Source organism: Prionailurus bengalensis, chromosome E1 (assembly GCF_016509475.1).
Source record: "Prionailurus bengalensis isolate Pbe53 chromosome E1, Fcat_Pben_1.1_paternal_pri, whole genome shotgun sequence".
NCBI classification, from domain to species: domain Eukaryota; kingdom Metazoa; phylum Chordata; class Mammalia; order Carnivora; family Felidae; genus Prionailurus; species Prionailurus bengalensis.
Window position 1 is genome coordinate 10397875 of NC_057347.1, and position 17109 is coordinate 10414983.

Genomic DNA, 17109 nt, shown 5'->3' on the forward strand with positions numbered 1-17109 from the left:
GAGACCCTAAAAATCTGCTTGGATGGGAGCAGCTGTAACTGCCAGCATTTGGGGAGCTGAGCAGCAGAAGAGAACAGATGTTGATTCTTTATTTATTTTATTTTATTTTATTTTAATTTTTTTAATGTTTATTTATTTTTGAGACAGAGAGAGACAGAGCATGAACGGGGGAGGGGCAGAGAGAGAGGGAGACACAGAATCGGAAGCAGGCTCCAGGCTCTGAGCCGCCAGCACAGAGCCCGACGCAGGGCTGAAACTCACGGACCGCGAGATCGTGACCTGGCTGAAGTCGGACGCTTAACCGACTGCGCCACCCAGGCGCCCCAGATGTTGATTCTTTAATAGGAAAAGTTGCCACAAAAAATGTGTTCAAAAGCCGAAAACTAAAAGTTATCATTTAGATAGATTTTATAATATCATTAGCACACACTGAAAAAAAAAATTTTTTTTATTTATCTTGAGAGAGAGAGAGAGACAGATCATAAGTTGGGGAGGGACAGAGAGAGGGGGAAACACAGAATCTGAAGCAGGCTCCAGGCTCCAAGCTGTCAGCACAGAGCCCGATGCGGGGCTCGAACTCACGAACCGTGAGATCACCACCTGGGCCAAAGTTGGACGCTCAACCGACCGAGCCACCCAGGCACCCCCACGTCGGCACACATTTTCAATTTTAAGGTGTTTATTTTATAAAAGTTTATACGGCAATACCTGAGACAGCACTTGAACAGGCACTTAATACTCACTAACAAGATTAAATACGATAACCTAGAAATACAAACAAAACTGGATCAGCCATCAAGTTTAGAGGGCGACGAATTTCCCAAAAGAAAGAAGATATTCAATGTAAGAGTACAGAACACTTCGGGCAGGGAATATCAAATCCACAGACTCATCACCCATGATAGAGTTAAATGTTCAGGAGAAGCTTAGAACTCCTTTCGTGATCTCCAACAGGATAGTGCAGATTCTCGGGATAACTAAGAAAACATCACTGATATCCTTTCCATCCACAACCGGGAGGTCACCTCCCAGGCTTCATATATCACAATAATTATCGTGTCTAGCGTGTGGGCTGCTGCTAATTCTTCTGTTTTAGCCAGGCTCACTGAAAAACTCTTATTAAAATTCCTGCTAAAAGGGCAACAACAGCAGCAGCTAGAGCCATTCCACGGTAGAAAATCAGCTGCTTCACTGTCAAAACATCCCCAACGGTGGCCACCGCATACTGATTGTTTTCTTCTATCACCATTAGCTGCAGGGTCTGGCTCTCGGATCTGACGATAGCAGGTAAAATCACTTCATCGGTGACTTCTTTTTCCAACACAGGCAGATCTGATTGCAGAGAACAGCGGAGTATACACTTACGTAGGGGGCTCAGAAATAAAGGGATATTATGGGAAGTTGCACAAGAATGCATCGTCAACGATGCCGTCAGTTACCGGCTGGTACGTGTGAAGTTACATGAAGAGCGTTTCACAGGAGAACCCAGAGTGGATCTCCCCATTCTAATAAAGGCAGAGACAAGGTTTATTATGCAAGAGAGCAGGCTCTCATAAACTAAGCAACTCTGGCCACACTAACCCGTTTCAGGCTCTCGAGGCAGAGCGAATGCACTAGACCATGTCCTCTGTTACCTGTTGGTGCAGGCGTGGCCTCTTTGATCCCTTTCACACCAGCTCGAACCTGTGCCTGAGAACAAGTGGCACGTAAGTGGACAAAGCGTAAGTCAGGTTAGGCTAGTACTCGTGTTAAAACTTCATGCAAGCTATTGCTAAAGGTTTCCACCATCCAGCACGGTCCTTTTTGGGCCTGAAATGCCGGTGACAATACGATGTAACACTCAACAACCACTCTTCTCCCCAGTGCTCTGCTCACAATAATGTGAAAAGCTACCTGCTGCTCTAGTTGCAAATGTAACATTTTTTGCACTGTGCACGTCCGTGTTCCTAAGCACTGATATGAGGAATAAAGTCTAAAGGCAAACGGTGCTATCACATAAAGGATAGTTTATGGCCCAACTTAATACCCTGTACACTTTACTTCCTCCACGAATCACACTACGCTACGGAAGACATCATACATCACGATGAGGAGAGCCAAAGCCGTGAGAAACCTGGAGGGGGGACAAGAGGTAAGCAGTGACGCTTGGCGCACCTGACCTCATCCTCCCGGCTCCTCATCGGTGACACCGCCCCTAAGCCGGCCCCCCATCCGTCCCATCTCAAGCCTCGACAGAATAAACGGGGCTCACAGTTCAACACGGCGATGCCCACTGAGTCAAGAGCCTGTCCTCTCCATGCAGGCTATGGCTCTGCCCCACCTACTTCCCACCGATCACAGATGCTCAGCGTATGGAAAACACAGACCAAAAATGTCGGTAAAAAGAGGCCTAAAAACGCGTAACAACTCGGCGTAAGTAGGGGGAAAAGACGACTACTCTTCTAAGGACGGTTCTACGAAAACAGCAAAATATTTCCTAAGCTAACTCCTTGCTGTTGCTGTTGAGCCCTAGTTAGCGGATCCTGCACTGGCCCTACACTCAGAGGAACATGCGCTGAGATGGGATGTTCTTGGCCCCTGACTGTCACCTTAGACCCTTTTCACGGGTCAAAGGGAGTCACGCCGCCCGTGGCGTTCTCGGCACTCTGACCCGCGAAGAGTCCTTCCGGTGCCGTTGCGACCAGGCAAGAGCCACGCTTCTCCGGGGACACGCTCTTACCTGCTCTGCAACTCTCTTCCAGTCTGTCCTCCAGACGAGCACCAGGTAGAAAAGGGCTTGAAAGAAGACACAGACTATCAATCCAGACCAGAGACCTAGGGGTGGAGGGTGAGAGTCACGGCTCAGAGGTCCTTCAGTGACGCTCCCGTCGTCATTAACGTGCTTCCCAGACTTCTGGATCTACACGATAAGCTGCGGTTAAAATAACTCCCCGAAAGGGAGATAATTACGGGCCAGGATTAGACTCAGGCTCACCGTGGGTGGATCGGTGGCAAGCAACGGACCCACGAAGAGTGAAAACGGCACGAGCCCGTCCGCCGCTTCATACGTTGACTGTTTAACAAACATTTACTGGCTTTGTCTGTGCCGGGCGCTGCCTGAAGTGCTGTGTCTAACACAGAACCGAACAGGCTGACGGGATCAGTGCCCTCGTGGAGCTTCTGTGCTGCTGGGGGAGACACAGGGCAAACAAGGGAGCAAACGTGACGGCTGGCAGGGTGGTGAGGGCCGTGGGAGACGCTGGGCAGAGCGCTGGAGGGGTGGCCTGCGGCCCAGAGGCAGGGAGACGGGCAGGTGGCCGCGAGGGCGAGCCCGCTGTGACAGTGACAGGACAGGCCCTGCAGGCGGAGGGAAGAGCAGGCCTGGCCCGGGGGAAACCGGCCCGCAAGTCCCAGGAGCAGGAAGGCCAGTTGGGAAGGAGCAGGGGAGCGAGGGAGTGGAGGGGAGAAGGTCAGGGAAGCAGGACGTGATGATGGGCGTCTGGGCCCGGAAAGACCGGGGTTTGATTCCAACCCTAATGGGAACCACTGAAGGGCTTAAGACTGGTGTGTGCATCTGTGGATGGGAGACCTGAGGTTTTCAGAAGCCCACTTTGGGTTTTTCTGTTTTTTAATGTTTATTTATTTAAAGAGAGAGAGAACCAGTGGGGGAGGGGGAGAGAGGGAGAGGGAGGGAGACAGAGAACCCCCCATAGGCTCCCTGCTCAGCACAAAGCCAGATGCGGGGCTCAATCCCACGACGGTGAGATCATGATGGAGCTGATATCCAGAGCTGGAGGCTTTACTGACTGAGCCACCCAGGCAGCTTGCGGAAGCCCATTTTGAAAAAGATCTCTCCAACTGCTGTGTGGAAAAGCTTATTGAGGATATAAAGGGATCCATGAAAAAAAATGATAATGCCAACTATTTATGAGAAGAAACTATTTAAGCCACTGAAATAGCATTGTGTACCAAAGTAGATATTTCGTATCAATAATTTCACTATGAAGCAAGCTGTGGAGGGATGAGTTGGAACATGGTATAAACTGGGAGTTGGAAGACTAATTCATTCATTCCGTGTCTGTGGCCCCACACTAGGGAAAAGCACAGTGAGGCTGGTCCTCTGTAGACTCGTGCCGATTAAAACTTCCCTTCAGTTGAGAATTAGGTGGACGGGCAGTTTACACACTTTGATCAAGTGATTACATTCCTAGGAACCCGTCCTAAGGAAAGATTCAGAAACGTTAGTAACTCATACACCCACGATGCTCATCACAATCTTATTTATACAGAGAAGCAGTTTAAGTGTCCACTATCGGGAGCATTAAGGAAATGATGCAAGGAAATATTAGAGGTCCTAAAAACCACGTCTTTAACACAGAATAGGGGAAAATTACACATTCAGTAAAACCCTGCATTTGTGAAAAATAGAAAAAATACCGGAATAAAAAACAATTTTAAAATAGTGAAATAAAATACACTGAATGCCTCTGCCGTTATATCAAGGCAGTGTAACAAAAGGTAATTTAATTGTTTACACTTAATGTATTTTCCCAAAATTTCCATGCCGTTATAATTTAAAAGTATCTTGGGGACACTGGGTGGCTCAGTCAGTTAGGCATCTGACTTGACTTCAGCTCAGGTCATGATCTCATGGTTGTGAGACTGAGCCCCACGTTGGGCTCTGTGCTGAGTGTGGAGCCTGCCTGGGATTCTCTCTTCTCTCTCTCTCTTTCTCCTCTCTCTCTCCTTTTCCCTCTACACCTCCCCCTTGTGCACTCTAAAATAAATAAACAAAATCTTCAAAAGTTATTTAACAAACCCGAGAACCCACTATGTACAATTATCAAAAGCATATTAGTGAACAAAAAAAAAATGAGGGAAATCTGACATGTTGCTTACTCGAAAGGAGCTTAGAGTCTAATAAGAGCGCTTTTGTGTGTTTTGTTTTTTTTAAGTAAAGCTGAATCGTAAAGCCCCAGCAGCTTACTAAGGGCAGCGGCTCTTACGATTTGGTTGAACAGTATTTTCTCTGGTGATCAGGACAGTGCTTGGCAGCACTAGGAGAGAGTAATAAATATTTGGCAGTCGTGTGTCCCAAATAGAGAATGAAGCCCAGCCTAACGTTAATCAAATGCCCCACAGGCCCCCAGCCTGTACCTGTCATTAAAAACACAGATGACATTGAAAACAGTTCCTCCAAGTAACATTTCCAACAAGTAAGATAAACTAAGCACCTGTTTGTGTGGACACAGGGAGGCTCTTATGATAGCTAGAAGATGAAGATTTCGCAGAGAATAAAGAGCAGACTCAAAATTTTTACATAGTAAAAAAATGTACTGGTTGACTACAGAAAAAAAGGAGCTATCTGAATACGTACTAAAGCATTCAGTCAATCCTCTAATTAGACTGTTTTTTTTCTTAAGGAAAATAAAATTCAGGCCTGGTGGCTCAGTCGCGTAAGCGTCCGATTCTCGATCTGGTTGGGATTCTCTCTCCCTCTCTCTCTGCCCCTCCCTGCTCATGCTCGCTCGTTCACTCTTAAAAAAATACACATTCAAGGGGCGCCTGGGTGGCGCAGTCGGTTAAGCGTCCGACTTCAGCCAGGTCACGATCTCGCGGTCCGTGAGTTCGAGCCCCGCGTCGGGCTCTGGGCTGATGGCTCGGAGCCTGGAGCCTGTTTCCGATTCTGTGTCTCCCTCTCTCTCTGCCCCTTCCCCGTTCATGCTCTGTCTCTCTCTGTCCCAAAAATAAATAAAAAACGTTGAAAAAAAAAATTTAAACTTGAAAATAAAAGTACTGGAGAAGAATATAGAAAAATGTTAAAATTGTATAAGTTCTTGCCACAATAATAAGGCAGGAAAAAGGAAATAAAATCCATTGAAATTAGAAAGGCGGGCAAGAATATACAACGGGGAAAAGAAAAGTCTCTTTTGGGGAGCACCTGGCTGGCTTAGTCAGTAGAGCATGCAACTCTTTATGTCAGGGCTGTGAGTTTGAGCTCCACATTTGGTGTAGACATTACTTAAAAATAAAATCTTAAACAGAAAACACACTTTTAATAAATGGTGTTGGGAAAACTAGACAGCTACATGAAAATGAATGAAACTAGACCACTTTCTTATACCGTTCACAAAAATAAACTTAAAATGGCTTAAAGGCCTAAATGTGAGACCCAAACCATAAATCTCCCTATAGAAAACATAAGCAGTAATCTCTTAGACATATTTATGGATATCTCTCCTCAGGCAAGGAAAACAAAAGCAAAAACCATTGGGACTCGACCAAAAGAAAAAGCTTTATTAACACAGCCAAAGAGCCCATCAAAAACCACAAAGGCAATCTACCAAACGGGAAAAAATATTTGCAAATGATGTATCTGGTAAAGGGGTAATACCAAAAAAATATAAAGAACTTCTGTAACTCAACACCAGGAAAAAAAAAAACCTGGTTAAAAAATGATCAGAGAACCTGAATAGACATTTTTCTAAAGAAGGCATACAGATGGCCAACAGACACATGAAAAGGTCACTAATCACCAGGAAAATGCAAACCAAAACCATGAGACATCACCAGTCAAACCGGCTAGAAAAAAAACAGTAAAAAAAAAAAAAAAAAAAAGGCAAGAAATAAAGTGTTGGTGAGCCTGTAGAGAAAAGGGAACGTCATGCACTGCTGGTGGGAATGCAAATCTGTGCAGCCACTCAGGGAAACAGTACGAAGGTTCCTCCAAAAAGTAAACACAGAATTATCCTATGATCCAACAATCTCACTTCCGGGTATTAACCCAAAGAAAACGAAAACACTAATTTAAAAAGATATATGCACCCCTATGTTTATTGCAGCATAAACTGTAACGGCGAAGATAATGGAGGCAACCCAGTGTCCATCAATAGATGGATGGATAAAGAACATGTGATATATATACACACAATGCAATATTATTCAGCCATTAAAAAGAATGAAATCTTGCCATTTGCAACAGCATAGATAGAGCTAGAGAGCACAATGCTAAGCAAAATAAGTCAGATTAAGACAAATATAGGATCTCACTCACATGTGGAACTTAAGATATGAAACAAGTGAGCAAAGAGAAAAGAAAAAGAAATAAACTAAGGAATAGATTCTTAACTATAGAGAACAAGTTGATGGTTACCAAGGGGAGGTGAGTTAGAGGGATGGGGGAAATAGGTGATGGTGATTAAAGAGTACACTTACCGCAATGAAAAAGATAAAATTTAAAAATTAGAAAAGGAGTAAAATTATTTAATTATGACTTGATTCAATACATAGAAAATCTTTAAAAATCCACACATAGGGGCACCTGGGTGGCTCAGTCAGTTGTGACTTTGGCTCGGGTCATGATCTCACAGTTTGTGGGTTTGAGCCCCGCATCCAGCTCTGTGCTGACAGCTCAGAGCCTGGAGGCTGCTTCAGATTCTGTGTGTCCCTCTCTATCTCTCTCTCTCTGCCCCTCCCTGGCTTGTGCGCTCTCTCTCTCTCTCTCTCAAAAATAAATAACTTAGAAACATCTTTTTTAATTCACACACACAAAAATACTACAGCTAATAAATTCAGTAAACTTACACAGTCAACACACAAAATTAGTTGTGGTTTAAAATACCATCAATGAACAATCTGAAAAGGAAATTAAGAAAATAGTTCTAGGGGCGCCTGGGTTGCTCAGTCAGCTGAGCGTCTGACTCTTGATTTCAGCTCAGGTCATGATCCCAAGAGTCATGGGATCGAGCCCTGCTTTCGTGCTCCACACAGTGCCTGCTTAAGATTCTCATTCTCTCTCTCTCTCCCTCTGCCTCTATCCCCCACTTGTGCTCTCTCTAAAATATCAATAAAAAAATTATATTCACAATAGCATCCAAAAGAATAAAATATCTAGGAATAAATTTAACCAAGGAAGCAAAAAACATTGAAAACTACAAAACGTTGCTGTAAGAAATTAAAGACCTAAATAAATGGAAATCCTGTGTTCATGGACTGGAGGACTTAAGATTGCAATATTCTTTCCAAAGCAGTCTGTAGATTCAATGCAATCCTGATAAAAATTCTAATGGCTTTTTTGCAAAAAACGGAAAACCTGACCCTCAAATTCATATGGAATATTCCAAGGGTCCCCAAACAGCCAAAACAAAATTAAAAAAAGAACAAGGTTGCAAGGCTTACACTTCCTGATTTCAAAACAGTAAGTTTTGTAGTAAACACAGCTATAGTAATCCAGAAGAGAGTGGTGTTGGTTTAGACAGAGAGACCAGTGGAGGAGAACAGAGAGTCCAGAAATAAACTCCTACATCCGTGGCCAAATAATTTTCGACAAGTGTGCCAAGATCATTCAGTGGGGAAAGAACAGTTTTTCAGTAAATGGTGTTCACTTCATCTAGGTAATTCATCATGTCTCAGGTCTGAAGCTAACACATTACTACCTTCGGGCAAGCCAGTTCTGGCGAGTCCGTCAAGGCTCAGATGTCCCCTCCAACCAGCAAGGGAACTCACGGGTGCTCACAGGACCCAGTTCTTCTCGCCTCCCGTACTGAATCCAAATGGAATTCCCGTGTAATTACTTAATCTTGGTCTCATCCTAAGGACACAGATCATGTCTACTTTTTTCAAGGCTACCTTTCCAGGGTTTTGGTACAGAGAAGGCAGAGGAGTAACTATTTTGAGAGAAAACAATTCCACAGGGGCTACTTATCAGTCAACTATTTTTTTTTTAAGTTTATTTATTTTCGAGAGAGAGAGAGAGCTAGAAAGCATGAAGGGCAGAGAGAGAGAATCTCAGGCAGGTTCCACACCACCAACGTGGAGTCCGATGTGGGGCTCGAACTCACGAACTGTGAGATCACGACCTGAGCCGAAATCAAGAGTGGGATGTTGAACCGCCTGAGCCACCCAGGGGCCCCTTAAGTCAGCTAATTTATATCTCAAGCAGCTTATCTTAATATGACAAATGAGATTTGAGGTTAATCACTGAGGAATCAAAAACATACCTATTATCCCAAGTTTTGCGGCAAACATCAGAGATACTCCAATGGGAAAACCAAACACATAATAACCGATGGCGTTCATGATAGCACCGATCTTTTGTTTTCCTGTACCTCGCAGGATTCCACCACAGGTGCCCTGAAGAGAGGAATACCAAAACCACCATTATAGCCGTTTACCTACCCTCGTGTCAGGTTCGTGAGAAATATTACATTAATACATCCCAGGTTTTGAGGTCTTGTTTCTACCTCAAAACAAGAACTGCACATTACGTAAGAGATCAAAACGTTTTGCTTCTAAAGTTACGTTAACGACAATAAGCTATAGCGGCTTTCATCAGAAACCCACAGGTAATGTTATTCCAATCTTTGCTTAAAAATATTTTGTAAGTGTATGATTAAAAAAAAAAAAAGTTTAAGGTTCACTGATGGAAATCTCAGCAGAAACTAGTCTGATATCATGGCTGCAAAACAGGAATGGGACCATGGGCCTCAAAAATGCCCAGAGTCAGAGCGGTGGCAACCATCTTGCTCTCTTCCACACTGTTCTTACCACAGCTCGTATTCAATCGGGTATCACACCTTCAGACTGGTAACGATAAAACGGAAGAAACTCGTCGGGGGAGAAAGAAAGATGGCAAACGGACCTAGAAATCAAGTCATGAGGGCTAACTGCTGAAATTGGGAAGACGACTCAAGGCATGATCCCAGGGTACAGCAGAAGGGTCTTCAAACTCCTACAAACCCACAGAAGATCAGCCTAGAGAAAGACTTTCTCGTGGCCAGAGTCAACTCGAAGGTGGCCTGGCCTGCCATGGACAATACAGTAGATACGGGCCTGCTCACGTGGCTAAGAGTCACACAGGGCATTCAGGCCCCAGATAAAGAGGAGGCTGGATAGCTCTGGTCTCTTCTACCTTGAGATGTTATGCTCTAGCGTCACGCATCTTTCCCACAAGCGGTGAAGAATGCTTGCGGCAAGGGGCGCCTGGGTGGCTCAGTCGGTTAAGCGCCTGACTGGGTTCAGGTCATGATCTCACGGTTCGTGAGTTCGAGCCCCGCGCCGGGCTCTGTGCTGACGGCTCGGAGCCGGCTTCGGATTCTGTGTCTTCCTCTCTCTCTATCCCTCCCTGACTAGTGCTCTGTCTCTGTCTCTCAAAAATAATAAATGTTGGGGCGCCTGGGTGGCGCAGTCGGTTAAGCGTCCGACTTTGGCCAGGTCACGATCTCGCGGTCCGTGAGTTCGAGCCCCGCGTCGGGCTCTGGGCTGATGGCTCAGAGCCTGGAGCCTATTTCCGATTCTGTGTCTCCCTCTCTCTCTGCCCCTCCCCCGTTCATGCTCTGTCTCTCTCTGTCCCAAAAATAAAAAAAAAAAAGTTGAAAAAAATAATAATAATAAATGTTAAAAAAAAAAAAAGAACGCTTGTGGCAAGAACTCTCTCTTCTCAAGGATGAAATCGCATATTTAATGCAAAACTAGAAACGCAAAACAAATCTTGCTATGCATATTAGGTGGGGGTAAAATCACTCCAGATACTCACTGCAAGGGCATCAAATAGATGAAAGGGAGCAAAAATAGGCATCACTTGGCTCACAAGGTAAATAATATCTCTGTGGGAGGAAAAGAAAGTGGTCAGTGACCCCAAAATTACATTTAAGTGAAGTATATTAATTACTACTGATCTGACAAACCTAACTAACGGATCAGTAATTCAGTGAAAACACAACTTTTCTATTTGACAAAACGAGTACCCAATAAAACCTCACTAAATTTTCTTAGTTAGAATCGAGGGTAAGAGGGGCATGGCCTAGGCTGCCACTATAGAGGATAGTTCTTTTTTTTTTTTTTTTTTTTAAATGTTTATTTATTTTTCAAGGAAAGAGAGACAGGGCGTGAGCAGGGGAGGGGCAGAGAAAGAGGGAGGCACAGAATCCGAATCAGGCTCCAGCCTCCGAGCTGTCTGCACAGAGCCCGACGTGGGGCTCGAACCCCACGAACCACGAGATCATGACCTGAACCCAAGTCGGTCGCTTAACCGACTGAGCCACCCAGGCTCCCCTAGAGGATAATTCTTAAAGTTTTGCTTAGGAGTATAAAAACATGCAGGTTGGAAAAAAAATGTTTCAGCCTATGGCTGATAATCTTCCTCTGTGAATGGGACACTTCCTCAAAGATGGAGGTGAAGGCCAGTGTTCACACAGGAAACACTTGCCCCCTCAGGGATCCTCTGAACTCTGAATATGGTAGAAGGTCCGTCTGGGAAGGGATGACAGTGGGGATACTGGGACTCTGGAGAGAAGACACAGCAGAGCTGGAGGGATCTGAAGACCCGCACGACGGGGGCGCCTGGGGGGCTGAGTTGGCTAAGCATCCGATTTTGGCTCAGGTCAGGATCTCAGAGCTTGAGTTCCAGCCCTGTGTCGGGCTCTGTGCTGACAGTTCTGAGCCTGGAGCTCCTGATTTTGTCTCCCTCTCTCTCTCTCTCTCTCTCTCTCTCCCCCTTCCCTGCTCATGCTCTGTCTCTCAAAAGTAAATGCACATTTAAAAAACAAAAACAGGGGCGCCTGGGTGGCGCAGTCGGTTAAGCGTCCGACTTCAGCCAGGTCACGATCTCGCGGTCCGGGAGTTCGAGCCCCGCGTCAGGCTCTGGGCTGATGGCTCAGAGCCTGGAGCCTGTTTCCGTTTCTGTGTCTCCCTCTCTCTCTGCCCCTCCCCCGTTCACGCTCTGTCTCTCTCTGTCCCAAAAATAAATAAAAACGTTGAGAAAAAAAAATTAAAAAAAAAAAAACAAAAACAAAAACAAAAAAGAGAGAGCCAATGTGGTTGGAATACATGAAACAGGCTATCGTACTCTCCCCAAAGGAAGTTTTCTGCTTCCCTACCATTCGCCTTAAAGGGGAAGGTTGCTGGTCAACAGGTGCCACCGACAGAGACAAAGCCTGCAGTCAGCCCTCTCACCAGAGGAGAGACCTCTCTGGAATAGATCCATAGGACTGTGAAGTTGCCTCATGGTACACTATCCCTACTAATCAAAATGGTCTTTCATTCAAATACAGACATTAACCCAGTGTTCACCGGACTCGGACGAAAATCAACAGCCCGCACACAAAAAGGACAGACCCAAATGAGCATGCAGAACAGGTGACACAAAAGCCACCACCGAATCCATGGAACAAGGAGTAAATGGGGGGAAAAAAATGAAACGAAAAAATATGAACACTACAGGAAAACATTCTGTTTGAAGACTGAATAATGAGACAGACATGGCAACATACTAAATTTCAATTTGAAAGATAAAGTTGAAGAAATGACCCCAAGCACAGAGGAGGAGAGAAGAGACAAGCCAGATTCACCCAGAAGTTCTACCATTTATATAAATATCCCAGAGCTAAAGAAAAATCCAGTGCTTCGGACTGAGAGTCTACACAGTGCCACACCAAATAAAAGAAAAAATATTCACCTATGCCTAAGCATGTGCAAAGACACAAATAACATCTGGAAGATTTCCAGGAAAAAAAAAACACTACCCTACGATATGGATTAAGAGTCAGATTAGGGGGCGTCTGGGTGGCTCAGTCAGTTAAGTGTCCGACTTCGGCTCAGCTTGTGATCTCACGATCTGGGGGTTCGAGCCCCAGGTCGGGCTCTGTGCTGACAGCTCAGAGCCCGGAGCCTGCTTCGGATTCTGTGTCTCCCTCTCTCTCTGACCCTTCCCAGCTCATGCTCTGTCTCTCTCTCTCTCTCTCAAAAATAAAAACATCTAAAAAATTTGAAGAAAAAAAAAAAAGTCAGATTAGTATGCAAAGTCTATATCCAGGTGACATGATGGAAGCTGATGGAGGAGGAAGCTCCAAGAATCAATCCTTTTACCAAAACAATGATTGAACTGGCCAGAAATGTCAAAATCAACCATTTTCACAACTCTGGAGTCGAGTTGAAAACTTGAAGCACGCAGTGCTTCATGAAGAATGAGCCTAGTAAGTATCCATGAATTTTGGGGTTTCAGAGACTAGCTACCGCTTCCTGTCCCCTGGTCCCATGGCAGGCAGGTGTAGGGATGGCTGCCTGCATTCCTGGTGTGGCTAGTTGGTGGCATGTTGGACAATACGGATCTCGTGCTCCAAAAGTCAGAGTTGTGGGTTTTGATCTCCATGGCGGTTCACTACGGGCCCAGCACAGAGGCGGCTTCCCACGCAGTGCCTGTCAGATAATTGAGAGAGCCAGAACTTTTTAAAAATGTTCTTTTCTTTTTTTTAAAAAAAATTTTTTTTTTCAACGTTTATTTATTTTTGGGACAGAGAGAGACAGAGCATGAACGGGGGAGGGGCAGAGAGAGAGGGAGACACAGAGTCGGAAACAGGCTCCAGGCTCTGAGCCATCAGCCCAGAGCCCGACGCGGGGCTCGAACTCACGGACCGCGAGATCGTGACCTGGCTGAAGTCGGACGCTTAACCGACTGTGCCACCCAGGCGCCCCAAAAATGTTCTTTTCTTATTGGATCAAGGCATTTGAGGAAATCTGCCAGGCTACTGGTTCACTGAGGAGACAACAGACACCACACATGACAAGCAACATAGTCTTTGTAAAACAAAAACAAACAAACAAACAAAAGTGGTCTGGAAAAATCACTAAGCAAACGGGACAACTGCAGAACAGCAATGCCTGAGGAGGGAGGAGAACCTGATCTCCAGAGGTATTGTGTTACAATATTCAGAATGTCATTTCAACATAAAATTACAAAGCATACAAAGAAGGCATGGCCCATTCACGGGAAAAAGAGAAAATTGTCAGAAACCGGCAAATATGGTCAGAATCCATTTTTTTCGGATTTCTTTTTTTTTTTTTTTAATTTTTTTTTAACGTTTATTTTTGAGACAGAGACAGAGCATGAACGGGGGAGGGGCAGAGAGAGAGGGAGACACAGAATCGGAAGCAGGCTCCAGGCTCTGAGCTGTCAGCACAGAGCCCGACGCGGGGCTCGAACTCATGGAGCACTCACGGACCGGGAGATTGTGACCTGAGCTGAAGTCGGATGCGCAACCGAATGAGCCACCCAGGCGCCCCAACGGATTTCTAGACATTAACCGACGGCTTGCGGTGACCTGGGGAGTGCTTCCTCAAGAGAAGCTGCCGAGTCTTGGTAATAACAGCGACGTCTGTGGTGTTGCCACTGACCTGAGTACCATCCCCGGCTCCCAGCTCTGCGGTAACCTTGATAAGGAACGGTCCCTATTTCCAGGACTGGAGGAGGAAGAAGGAGCGGAACCTTTTCAAAGCTTCATTCCCAAGGAATAGCCATTCTTTTGCACAGAGACCACCTGTCAGGTTGTTCCTCAAAAGACTCCCCTTGAAACGCTGTCTTTATTTCTCCGGACTCAAACCTGGCCAGTGCTCCAGCTGGTCTCTGAGAGATGTCTGCAGGCAAATGTTTTAGGTGCTTCTGCCTGAAGCACTGGATAAGAGTTGGCACAAACAAGACTAACCGACAAGCTCGGCAGGAAAGGCTGGGCAATGAGACATCCATAGGGGCTTCAAAGCTCTGACACGTCCCTGGGAATCTAAAAGGCCACACGCAGGCACATGACTGGGTATGTGCTCAAGAAAGACCGGACGGGGCCTAAGCTCTCACCTCTGGCTGAACTTGAGGCTCCGCACAGGCAGGAAATGAGGGCGAAGGCCAAGCTGTAAACTGCCTGGCCGAGTGCTGAAGGCTGCCCTGATATACGCACAGAGAGCCCCTCCGCAGAGCGGGAGGTAAGTGGGATGCATGTAGCTAAGGAAATTTGGTCCAGCAATTAGCCGATCACCAAGCTAATGCAACAGAGACTTTCGTGGCCACACCGGACAAAAAATACAGACTTCACCAAATCAGTTTGTAAAAGCCACTAAGCCAGCAAGCGGCAACAAAAAACCCTGGGGGGTGGGGGCGGTTCTGATTTCCAGAATTGCCACATTATGATGTAAAAAATGTCCAGTTTTCAACCAAAAATATGAGTCATGTAAAGAAACAAGAATGTATGGCACCTGTACGGAGGGAGCAAAGCAATTAATAAGACTAATCTCTGAGGGTGCCCAGACTTTGGAGCAAGAAAAATCCTTAAATCAGCTACTTAAAAAAATTTTCTTAATGTTTATTTTTGAGAGAGAGAGAAAGAAAGAGAGAGAGAGAGAGAGAGAGAGAGAGAGCGCGCGCAAGTCAGGGAGGGGCAGAGAGAGAGGGAGGGAGACACAGAATCGGAAGCAGGCTCCAGGCTCTGAGCTGTCAGCACAGAGCCCGACAAGGGGCTCCAGCTCCTGAACCGTGAGATCGTGACCTGAGCTGAAATCAAGAGTCGGACGCTCAACCGACTGAGCCACCCAGGTGCCCCTCAACTGAGTTTCTTTATGAAAGTAATCTGAGGCAAACAGTGCAAATCACTGAAACCTTTTCATAAAAAGGATCTGGTTTATTCAAAAGACACTTCACTGTATCTAAATAACTATGCACACACAGAGTTACAGAAGATGCAATAAAACTCAACCTAAGACTGAGTCAGTGGTTTATATAAATTCTGCCCTTTTGATCCAGGCATCATGCTGTCAGCGTGCTCTGGACTGGGACGTGCCTTTCTGGGGACGAGGACATGCCATGTGCTTTTTCTAGGTATTTCTGAGCAGAACCAGCATTGAGCACAAGAGAAATGCCACCGGGGTTCGATAAATGAACGAATTGGGTACTGGAGGAACGGGGACAGTGCCCATGGGCTTCCTTCGTCCAATTTCATTCAAATGTAGTACCGGGGTTCTCATTGCTGGCTGCCCTACTTCCCGTGAAGCAAAATACTCACCTCTTAGAACCAGAGAAGTACAGTGAAAAAAGAAAGCATGAAACGGAAAACATCCTTCCAGAAGATGGGTACATACTTGTCACTGGTAAATACATAGGCAATCACATCCTTCATCGCTGAGAGTACAATGCCCACTACGAGAGCGCAGACACCTGGAAAATACAGAAGCAGCAGCGGGAAGTCACAGTTCTCCCAAGTAATAAATCCAGTCTCAGGAGAGACTGGCGTCAATGATTTCAGAAATGTCCCAATTACAAGCGTTTATTACTGTCTCTTGAAACCAGCAAGGAAGTCCTGATTCTGACTCCTTTGTCGAAGGCACATTCATAGAAAAAGATGCTCGGTGAGATGTCTATACAGTCAGAATCTTCTCTAACTGCTCGGATTCCAAACCATTAAAACTGCTCGAAGAGGCAGTGGTCCAGGGATATGGAGACTCACTCACACAGGCTTTGGTCAGGAAACAAGCCTGCGTGTGATAACAACCTGAAGACTTTTCAGTCTTACCAAGTGTACCATTTCACCGGTACCCGGTAACGGAAAATCACCATGAGAAGTTTCATTTTGCTGAGTGACCTGAAAAGGGCTTCAAGAATATTCTAGCGGAGGCCATATATTTAAATCCATTCCCCAGAGAAACTCCGAAACGTGTACCGTAACCTATCAGACAAAAACCGGTATGGACGCCAGAGAGCGGACCTGCTTCAACTCACCCGCACACAGGAGAACGGTGATGCTGGAGTCCCGAGCCTGCGCGGCATTCCCTGCCCCCAGAGCATTGCCCACTCGGACACTGGCCGCCACACCAAAGCCAAGGGGCACCTGAGAACCAACAATCACAGATCGTAAGAAGTCAGAGGGCCCTAGGGTCCAACCACGTGAGAACCCTACACAGAGACAATCATCCGTGTTCTCGAACTGGTTCTATTACAGCTGAGCTGTGTGACCACGATCCAATCGCTCAGTCCCGCTCACACCCAACCTCTTCGTTCCTAAACAAGGATAGTGGCTGCCCTGACTGCTACCTGTATCCCATCCATCAGGGCAGAACCTCGTAATGCAGTGGGATTTCAGGGCAAAGCACCTCCTTCACTGGCCAGACACGTACCATCGAGACTTAATTCAATCTAGCTGCATTCCACGAGGTAAGATTTAATGCATTATAAATACAGAGATAATTTGTAAAAGTTAAATGAACCACACGGAAAAGCACTTAGCTCAAAGCCTGGCAGAGTGTAAGAACCTGATGAACGCTGAGGAAATCTGACTCCATTAACTCCACTGTGTCCAACAGTCCATACTTCTAATT

At 45.8% G+C, this 17109-nt stretch overlaps 1 protein-coding gene across 1 annotated transcript in view; it reads right to left on the bottom strand.

Moving 5' to 3' along the window:
• Positions 1–661: 661 nt before the first annotated feature.
• The window catches only part of LOC122485020 (multidrug and toxin extrusion protein 2-like), a 58147-nt gene continuing 41699 nt past the window's right edge, over positions 662–17109 (bottom strand). Inside the window, exons 10-16 of the mRNA XM_043583264.1 lie at positions 16514–16622; positions 15877–15952; positions 10514–10583; positions 8979–9111; positions 2720–2814; positions 1635–1689; positions 662–1332 (exon numbers count right to left, since the gene is read on the bottom strand). Coding sequence (XP_043439199.1) covers positions 1103–1332; positions 1635–1689; positions 2720–2814; positions 8979–9111; positions 10514–10583; positions 15877–15952; positions 16514–16622 — 768 coding nt within the window. The 3' untranslated portion in view covers positions 662–1102. The remainder of the gene's footprint in view (positions 1333–1634; positions 1690–2719; positions 2815–8978; positions 9112–10513; positions 10584–15876; positions 15953–16513; positions 16623–17109) is intronic.